This window comes from Prunus avium, chromosome 7, assembly GCF_965620075.1.
Source record: "Prunus avium chromosome 7, drPruAviu1.hap1.1, whole genome shotgun sequence".
Lineage (NCBI taxonomy): Eukaryota > Viridiplantae > Streptophyta > Magnoliopsida > Rosales > Rosaceae > Prunus > Prunus avium.
Window position 1 is genome coordinate 37,286,731 of NC_142290.1, and position 10,564 is coordinate 37,297,294.

The window sequence follows — 10,564 nt, forward strand, 5'->3', positions numbered from 1 at the left end:
ACTTCACATAGGCCAAAGGCGAAGGGGGCAGAGTCGTCAAGTTGCCACCCGTCACTGCCGCTGAACCAACGCGCCTACCGCCAGAGTCTAGACAAAATAAATAAATAAACGTTATTTTTATTTGTAATTAAATTAACAAGGACAATAAATTAGTAATAAAACGTTTCCACTGCTGCCTGCCAGCAACGCATAGCATAGCATAGCAAAGCATATGTGACCGCTGCTGTTTTCTCTCTGCTTTATTTTCCCCTTTCTTGGCCTCGTGATACCTTGTAGCCCTTTGTCTTTTACACCTTACAAAACCCTCTCCTCTCTCTCCCTCTCCCTCTCTCTCACACAAACACACACAGACACAGTAGCTAGCCAGTACTCTCTCTCTCTTTGATGGGTTTTCGCCGGAAAACCATTTATTGTTTTGTCCAAAACCGCCATAGCAAACCTCCATTGAAACCTCGCTCCATCTAGGGCATAACCAGAACCAACAATAAACACCATTGTTGTTTTCTTCTTTTTTCCTTCAAGGCGTAGAAAAATGGCAGTGACCAGCAGTGCTAGTGTGGGCTTTAGGTGTGTGGTTGGTTTTCTCGTTACGTTTTTGGTACTGAGTGGCGGGCGAGTCAACTCGGAGCCGACCCAGGACAAGCAAGCCCTCCTTGCTTTTCTCTCCAAGACCCCACACGAGACCCGCGTGCAATGGAACTCCTCCGCTTCAGCCTGCACCTGGGTCGGGATCACCTGCGACGACAACCAGTCCTACGTCTCTGCTCTTCGCCTCCCGGGAGTCGGCCTTGTGGGACCGGTTCCGCCCAACACACTCGGCCGGCTGAGTCAGCTCCGAGTTCTGAGTCTGCGCTCCAACCGCCTCTACGGTCCAATACCCTCCGATTTCTCCAACTTAACTCTGCTCCGCAGCCTCTACCTCCAAGGCAATCAGTTTTCCGGCGAGTTCCCGCTAGGGTTGACTCGGTTGCTCCGGTTAAACCGGCTCGATCTCAGCTCTAACAACTTCACCGGCCCAATCCCATTCTCCGTCAACAATTTGACCCACTTGACCGGACTTTTCCTTGAAAACAACGGGTTCTCGGGTAGTCTGCCCAGCATCTCAGCCGGTAATCTGAAAAACTTCAACGTCTCCAACAACAAACTCAACGGCTCAATCCCCGCGTCCCTATCCAAGTTCCCTGACTCCGCATTCACCAGAAACTTAAATCTCTGCGGCAAGCCGCTTCCACCGTGCAACCCGTTTTTCCCAGCACCCGCTCCATCACCCGAGACCCCGCCCGTAATCCCAGTCCACAAGAAGTCCAAGAAGCTATCCACCGCCGCCATTGTTGCGATCGCCGTGGGGTCCGCTCTGGCTTTGTTTCTGTTGCTCCTCGTTCTCCTGCTTTGCATCCGGAAACGACGTCGTCAGCAGCAGGCCAAGGCCCCGAAGCCGCCGGTGGCGACACGGTCGGTGGCGGTGGCGGAGGCCGGAACGTCGTCGTCGAAGGACGATATCACGGGTGGGTCCATGGAGGCGGAGAGGAACAAGCTAGTGTTCTTCGACGGTGGGGTCTACAGCTTTGACTTGGAGGACCTGTTGAGGGCTTCGGCGGAGGTTTTGGGGAAGGGAAGCGTGGGGACGTCGTACAAGGCGGTGCTGGAAGAAGGGACGACGGTGGTGGTGAAGAGGCTGAAGGACGTGGTGGTGACGAAAAGAGAGTTCGAGATGCAAATGGAGGTTCTGGGTAAGATTAAGCACGATAATGTGGTGCCTCTGCGGGCGTTTTACTTCTCCAAGGACGAGAAATTGCTCGTCTACGATTACATGGCCGCTGGTAGCTTGTCTGCTCTTCTTCACGGTACGATTTCGATTCCCCATTTTGCTCTTCAATTTTCAATTTTAATTGTTTTAAATCTTGGGTCATTGATTGAATTCTTGGCATAATTTTTAATTGGTATAAAGTCGGAGGGAATAAATGTAGTGCTCACAGGTATATAACATTAAGTACCTGCATTGTTGTTTCCCTATAGATTAGATTAGATTAGATTAGATTAGAGTGGAGCTTGAGCTTGAGCTGTTCCAGTCCGGTCTTCAAATTTAAAATTGTCAATTATGGTTTTATTTATATTTATTATTGGAAGAATATTGGGTTTTATTTACATTGCATAAATAAGAAATTGAAAAGGCATGTGGAATCATTCACGGCGCAAATCTTTGATCCCAGAAAAACCTCTGTTTTTTTTTTGTTTCCGTTTTCTAATCACCGCCCTCTGCGCTGATTCCACTGCAATATTGCTGTTTCTGGGCAAACATTCTTAGTGTGCAAGCTACGCATTCATGCCTCTGTTTTTATTTTTTATTTTTATTTTTAAACAAATAAAATATAAATAAATAAATCCCAATTTGGTAGGGAAAAAACATGAACAGGTAGGTCGTCATGATTCGCCAGAGTGGTGGCCAGTGGTCACCGACATCATTTTACTTTACTTTCCCTTTCATTTTTCTGTGTCAAAGCTTTTACTTCTTTTTAGAAAAAGCCCCCCGCAGGCCCAAAAAGAGAACGACCGATTTTCTTCTTAATCTTTTTTTTTTTTAAAGAACAAATAATTTGGTGGCCTGAACTTGAATTTCCCGTAATTTTCATTGCAGGAAGCAGAGGCTCAGGCCGCACGCCGCTCGACTGGGACAACCGGATGAAAATCGCGCTAAGCGCTGCGAGAGGCATAGCGCATCTCCACGTGTCAGGCAAGGTGGTCCACGGGAACATCAAATCCTCAAACATCCTTCTCCGACCCGAGCACGACGCTTCGGTTTCGGACTTCGGGCTCAACCCGCTATTCGGAACCTCCACCCCTCCCAATCGGGTAGCGGGCTATCGCGCGCCAGAGGTCGTTGAGACTCGCAAGGTCACTTTCAAATCCGACGTGTACAGTTTTGGTGTGTTGCTGTTAGAGCTATTAACCGGGAAAGCGCCCAATCAAGCCTCGCTGGGCGAGGAGGGCATCGACCTGCCCCGGTGGGTCCAGTCGGTTGTCCGGGAGGAGTGGACCGCCGAGGTGTTCGACGTGGAGCTCATGAGGTACCACAACATTGAGGAAGAGATGGTTCAGCTTTTGCAGATCGCAATGGCTTGCGTGTCTACTGTTCCCGATCAGAGACCCGCCATGCAAGAGGTGGTCCGTATGATTGAGGATATGAACCGGGGCGAGACCGATGATGGCTTACGGCAGTCGTCCGATGACCCTTCGAAAGAATCGAGCGGTCATACGCCTCCCGCAGAGTCCAGGACCCCACCCAGCGTGACACCCACACCTTAGAAAATTGTCAATCCCAAAAAGAAAACAAAAATGTAAAGGGTCTGAAATTGAAAGAGGAAGAGGCAATGTGGGTTATTTCATTTGTGGTGGGACTCCTAAAAACGTGCACAGTGCGCAAGTAGGAGGAGGGAGGAACTAAAGTGCATAGTTAATTGTGGGGTATTGGGTCTGGTTGGTCCGATATCTGTTTTTTTTTTTCCCTTTTTTTTAAACTTTAGTTTTTGTATTTTTAATTTGGGTTTTTTTTTTTCTTTCAATTTTTGAATTTGTGTTTTTGCAATTATTTTTATAGGTGGGAGAGATGGTTTGAATTGTTTATGAAGTTGGGGGATTGAGGTGGGGGTCTGAGTTCCATGAGCTGATTGGAATTGACCATTCGATGGACTTTGGGTTTATTTAATTCTTTCTTTTTTTCATAATTCTATTATTCACAATCCTCTCTCTTTACACGTGGCTTTTCTTGTTTTCACATAGTATTTTTATTTTTCCCTTTTTAATTTTAGGGGATCCATCTCTATATACATGAGAAAGATTTCCATGAAATGGGGATAATACTATTTTGCTATCATCAGCTAATAATATGACACACGTAATAACACTTTCACGTGATATAACATTATTAATTAAAAATAGTAACATTATTAGTTAAAAATAGCAAAATAGTACTATGTATAGCCAACTGGGTTTTTGAAAATTTCCTCTTAAAAAAAAACATTTAAAACTCCAAACAAATACTGGACTGTCTGGACCCAATATGTCGAGCAGCAGCACTCAAAATGAAACAAAAGAAAGAAGAGAGTGGCCGATGATTGTACACCGTACTATCTGGGGGTCCCACCAAGGAGTGATTAATCAGAGGGAGTTCAAAATGATTGAATATCTGCACCGTTGAGTCCGGGATCGGCGTTGTAGAAGAATGTAGTTGTGGGGGATCATTTAGGTGGGTTTTGAGGAGGGCTTGCCACGTGGCGTAATGTGTCTCCTTTTACCGGCCCCAGCAAAGGAATAGGGTGGGGGTGGGGAACAGCCTGGCCGGCTTTTTTATGCACTCGATCCCTCTCTCTTTCTTTTTTCTTTTTCTTTTATTATTATCTGGGTCTCTGACGAGCAGAGAAGATAGTGTTGACCCCGGCGGTGTAGATGTCAGCCGTTGATTCACGAGACTAAAGGGCCCCACCTCTCTCTTTCCCTCATCCATCCATCCATCCATCCAGTATCATCAGGCAGGGCACAGGGACAGTGGGGGACCCCCTTTTCTCTTTAAAAACTTTTCGTCTTTTTTTCCATCTTCCTCCAGAAGCAAGAAGCATCCCCTTCACGCGCCCCTTCTAAATTTGTGTTTCTGCTACTCGCTAGTGCAGTGTGGTATAGAGTAATCTATTTGATCCATTTGTCACAACACCAATTTTCTATTAGTCTAATTGTATTTTTCCTTCTTGATAATGAAAGAGATCATTCTCGACCTCAATTAAAATTATAATAAAAAAATTAAGCAAATAAAACGGAAATTTAAGAATTTCAGACCACCTTCAGCCATTAAAAATTAAATCAAAAAAGTTGTTGTATTATTTCAAATAATATAAATTCAAAATTGCTGATACCAAAAGGAAATTGTCAAACTTCTAACCTTTTTTTCTTTCTTTCTCTGGTGGTTGGACAAAGCTTGACTATTTGGACCCTCTTGCTTTGAATGATCCTTAATTTTAGAAATTTAAATTCCTACCTCTCTCCCTTTTAAACATTTTTCATTTATTTTAAAAAGTCAAAATTCCATTTATTAGCACTAAGATAGAAACCCTAACCTTGAGCACGGAATTGCCCTCCAAAAACTTGAATAATATCTAAGGTCTAGGCACGTGAATCCGCGAGCCACATTTTCATAGTTTGCTGCACCGAAAGCGTACGTTAGCAGGAGCACAGATTTGACTTTTCTTTTTCTTTTTTCACAATGGCAGTATTGGCAGTGGGCAATTCATTATTAGCAACAAAGATTCCCCCCACCCCCTCTTGCAGTTTTGTCTCTGGTTTAATCTTCAATTAAGTAGCACTAATTACATTAGCAAAAAGGTGTTCATGCAACTAATCAGCAAGATTTGAACTATGAAACACACTAATGACTTGGCTAGATAGTTGATGATTTCATAAGACACATGTAAAACACATATATGAAATGTGGACCATCTGTACATGTGCTGAGGTTTTTGGAGTTCTTTCGGGGCCATGACATTGACTTGCTACCCTTTAATTAATCACTTTTCTTTATTATTTATGCCTATTTATTATTTTAATTTAGGTGTGACCTTTTTTGACAGAGATGCTTCAAAGATTATATTCCTTGTGTTAGTGTAGTGAGGATAAAGTTAAATAATAAGGTTTAGACATGACGCTCTGCTTAATATATTGGAATTGTTGTGATTTATCAAATTCGACAATGATTTTGGCAAATTAGAAACTGAGCAAGTTTGCCAATTATATATATATTGGGTTTGGGCTACTCTCTCTGACAGATATGGCCCAATTTTCTGTCATTTCTCAGAAGACTTGGGATGTAAGCGAGGGAGGTGTGAGTGTGAGTGTGAGCGTGACACTACATAAAATGAGTCTTCAAAATGATCATATATAAGTGACACTGAAAAAGCTTAGTCACAAACCAAGGTGGTTGGTGTGAGTGGTTCGGCACTCTCATTCCTTAAGAGAGGTCAGGGGTTCGATCCCTGCTCTCGTACGGAGTCACCACTTTGGCCAACACTTTACCCCTTATGGGCCGACCCGGTGTGAGTGGGGATTAGTCTGGGTTGTGGTTAAAGTTTAAAGGTGCCACCCATAGTTGGGGCCCATTCAGGACCACCTCATGGTTCAGACCAAAAAAAAAAAAAAAAAGCTTAATCATATCATATTTATCGAGCAACTAATAAGGTCACATTAACTCAACCTTGTGTATGGTTTTCTAATCTCTGGAATTTGGATAAATTATTATGTTTTCCATGTGAAGTAAAGAGAATACTGTAATGCATGGTTCACCTAATTACAGAAATTCTATATTTAAAGAAACCTTACTTACCTTATTTATTTCCCAGTTAAGGTATAGTTCACCTAAATTTTACCGTTTAGAATTTGAGGTCCAAAAATCACAAACTTGTACCAAATATATTTATCTGATTGTAGTTTGGTATTTGAGTTGAGTAATTAATAATTTCCATATTAAGGTTTTGGTGGGTTTAGAAAGCTACCCTCTGGATTTTAGTTATATTAGACAGGAAAATACCAATCGGTGACATGTATGTTTGTTTATTCCTCAAGCAAACTAAAGACAAAAGAGAAGTGGGGATAATATTAAGTTTGAAGTTTGAAGTTTTTCAACAACAGGTATGGATATGGATAAGCTTTCTGATTTAATTTGGGTTGTGAAGTCGTCCAAGCCAAAGGAAAAGATTACCATTTACAAATAAAAAGAAGGTATTTAGGTCATCTGGCAAGAAATGGGAAACTCCGCTCCACTTTTATTTGAGTTCGTCTCAAGTCACATCCAAATCAACTAACCAAAATTTAATAGCAATTAAATAGGCACCGTATTGTCATTCTTTAAAAGGGCCCTATGATTATCATATATCATATTCATTTATGAGATGTAAATTCTGAAGCAACTAATTTGGTATGTTTGAAAACATAACATAATCTCCACCCACGCATGCTCCCACATGACACCAAATTAGTTTGTTTGTGGTGGTGACCCAAGGAAAGCTTTTCTCACATGCTTTCCCACCTTCATCACAGATTCAGAGACATCAGTAAAATCCCAGAAAAGGAAATTATATTTGGTGGTCACGGTCAGGAACTTTAAGTAACATGGTTGGTTTGTTGTACATCTTTGTTCGGCAACTGCTTATTATTTAAACCCAAGTATAACAGAGAGTCGTGGTTGTAGATACAGAGGAGTAACGTTTACATGTACCACACTTAATGAAGGAAGTTTTAGATACAGAGGAAGTAAACAGAAAATGTAATTTTAAACTGTCGTGTCGAACTGAGAAAAGAAAAAGAAAATGCTGCTGAAAAACAATTTTATGTTCACCAACTAATTACAGATCCCACCCAGGGAAAGTTGCCATGAAGAATTTTTACAAATCTTCAACATTTTTCAATTCATTTTGCAACTTGTGCTCAGAGCCTTTTCTTCCCAGTCAAACCTTGGTCTTCATGAATTTATTATTTGGCACTGCCCTTGACTTGTTTGCACCGTACACCGTAGTCTTATTTCAGATTTTACAAGCATGGCCATCTCTGAGAACTCTCCATTCAAAAGTGGATATATTCATCATAGGTGGGTGCTCAGTTGGAGCCTGGACAAGGGCTGAGGGTCATAGCAGATAGGCAACCACCACCGCAAAGTTCATTAATCAGAATAAAATAACGAGTATGATTTGAAGGAACACATCAGCGAAAAGACATTTCCATTCCCAACAAAGCCAATGTCACATAGATTTTTTCAGTTTCAGGGTGTGATATGTCACCAGCAACAAACACATGAAGTTCTTCTCCGATTTGAATCCAACTGCATCCCGGAATCTTTCTCAAGCCCCTTTCTTTCATTAACTGCCTCACCTTTGTTACCTCATCCCATCTTCCTGCAGCTGCATATGCATTCGACATTGCTATATAGTTCCCAGAATTGTCTGGTTGTAATTTCAGTAGTTCATTGGATAAATACTCCTCCAGTTCTATTTTATTGTGTTCTCTACAAGCAGCAAGTAATGATCCCAGCATTTGTGCATCGGGCTTGTATGGCATCGTGCCAATAAGCCTAAAAGCTTCATCCAAATTGCCACACCGAGAAAGAAGATTAACCACACAGCCATAATGCTCTATACTTGGATTTATATTGTGATTGGATACCATATCAAAGAAAAGCTCCAAACCTTCATTCACCATCATGGCATGGCTGCATGCATATAAGGCATTAGTAAAGGTTATATCATCTGGTTTTACACCTTCTTCCTTTAAGCCCTGATATAGTGCAAGAGCTTCCACAGCTTGACCATGTAACGCATAACTGGAAATCATTGCATTATAGACAGGCAACTCCATGTGTTCAATCATATCGAACACCCTCTTTGCTTGATCTATATTACCACATTTAGCATACATATCCACTAAAGAGGTTGCAATTGGAATTGAAGTGTAGAGGGAATGCCTTATCAAATACCCATGTAAGGCTCTTCCATTCTGCAACGACGCGATATTTATGCAAGCCAATAGTACACCAATAATGCTCACAACATTGGGTTTAATTCCAGCTTCCTGCATCTGCTGGAATGTCAGAATCGCTTCATAGCCAAAACCACTCTTAGCCAAACCAGAGATCAGTGTAGTCCAAGTGACCAGGTTAGGCTGGACTCCAAGGCACTGCATCTGCCAAAACATATCTTTAGCCTCATTGACTTGGCCATTTTTCAGAAATCCTAAAATCAGAGAGTTCCATGATATCACATTTGGTGGCACACTTTCTAGCTGCATCTGATAGAACATTTTCAAGGCCTCACCACTATGACCCAATTCTGCAAAAGCAGCCAGCATTGTGTTCCACAGCACAAGATCTCTTATAAATGAAGAGTTGAAAACTCGTTTTGCACAATCGATTTTCTCACATTTGGCATACATGTCTACAATGCTACTCACAACAACCACGTCGGATTCAAGGTTGTTCCTTATACAATAGCAATGTCCCACCTTACCAAATTTCAAACTTCGTGCATCTGCAAAAGCAGACATTAAGGTTGCAAGAGTCACAGAATCAAAACTCAAGTTTTCAAGTCTCATTAGACGGCAAACATTGAGTGCTTTGTCAACCTCCCCCACTTGCACATACCCAGATATGAGCAAATTCCATGTGACCACATCTTTCTCAAGCATCTTGCTAAAAACCATTTCAGCATCCTCAATCAAACCAACCTTGGAATAAAAGTTAATAAGAGAACTGCCCAAATTGGTATTTAGTTCTAACCCACAAACAACTGCTAGTGCATGTCCATGTTTACCCTCTTGTAATGCACCTAAATTAGCTGAAGCAGAAAGTAAGCTCGATACCGTAACGTGAGTGGGTTCAACACCTGCCTCCCTCATCTCATAAAACACCTTAATAGCTTCCTCATTCAAACCATTTTGTACATAACCCACAATCACCGAATTCCAAGTGACTACATTTCTTTCAGGCATACCATCAAAAACCTTCCTTGCATCTTCTACAACCCCACATTTTCCATACATATCCACAAGACTACTAGCAACAAAGACACACCCGCTACAACCCAACTTCACCACATACCCATGAACCCCTTTCCCAATCCCAATCCACTCTAAAGCACCACAAGCCTTCAATACATTTGGAACAACAAAATTATCAGGCAACAATCCATTTTCTTGCATTTCCCTAAAACCTAGCAAAGCCTCTTGATAGAAACCCATCCTACAATTCAATCCAATAACAGCAGCCCACGAAAAAACGTTTTTTAATCTTACCCTTCGGAACAAACGATTTGAAGCCTCCGGAACATCGCATTTTGCATAGAAAATCACCAACTTGGTTTCAATGTACTCATTTATGGCAAAGATGCCACCTTTCTTTATAATCCGAGCGTGAATTTGCTTACCCGTATGAAGAGCTCGCTCGTAGACACACCCCTGAAGGAGCTCGCCGTAAATTTCAGGGCCAACTTGGAGGTTTTTGAGTTCCATTTCAACGAACAAGTCCACAGCCTGTTGAATTTGGCCTTGTTTGCACAGAGAGGACATGTGGCTAAAGTAAGACTGGTACAAGATTTGATGGGTTTTTGCATTTTCTTGAAGTTTTGTAAAATGGGCTTGAGACTGTTTGTGGAGTTCAATTGGAATAGACTGTTTGGAAAGTGAGAGTTGTGGGTTTGGAATTGTGGTGTACGGTAGAGAAGCCATGGCCAGGCATGAAGCAGAGTAAACAAGAGGAGGATATGGTTGTCGTTGCCACACGAAGCGGGAAAGGGCATTATCGTCAATACTGACATTATTAACTTGGGCCTTAGATTGAAACCGGGCTTCAATCATGATGGTCTCTTGGCCCATCGGAAAGGCTAGAATGAGGAGGTTGAGTGAGGAGGTTGAGTGAGGAAGTGAAATCTCACCATCAACAACTAAAAACAAATGACATGGGGGGGTGCATTGGGGGTCCACACCCCTTTTGATGGTGAGATGGGCCTCCTCAAATAACCTCCTCACATAGTCTCCTCAT

The 10,564-nt window shown here is 42.2% G+C and overlaps 2 protein-coding genes across 2 annotated transcripts; one reads left to right on the forward strand and one right to left on the reverse strand.

The window, feature by feature from the left end:
* Positions 1 to 177: 177 nt before the first annotated feature.
* LOC110759938 (Leucine-rich repeat protein kinase family protein) lies at positions 178 to 3,750 on the forward strand. Its single transcript, XM_021962086.2, has 2 exons — positions 178 to 1,844; positions 2,636 to 3,750. The coding sequence occupies exons 1-2, from the start codon at positions 533 to 535 to the stop codon at positions 3,301 to 3,303; spliced, it is 1,980 nt and encodes a 659-aa protein (XP_021817778.2). The 5' UTR covers positions 178 to 532; the 3' UTR covers positions 3,304 to 3,750.
* A 3,489-nt stretch (positions 3,751 to 7,239) lies between these two features.
* Positions 7,240 to 10,323, reverse strand: CRR21 (Tetratricopeptide repeat (TPR)-like superfamily protein). Its single transcript, XM_021962012.2, has one exon. It carries the CDS (start codon positions 10,249 to 10,251, stop codon positions 7,738 to 7,740), a length of 2,514 nt encoding a protein of 837 aa, XP_021817704.1. The 5' UTR covers positions 10,252 to 10,323; the 3' UTR covers positions 7,240 to 7,737.
* Between the last annotated feature and the right edge of the window lie 241 nt (positions 10,324 to 10,564).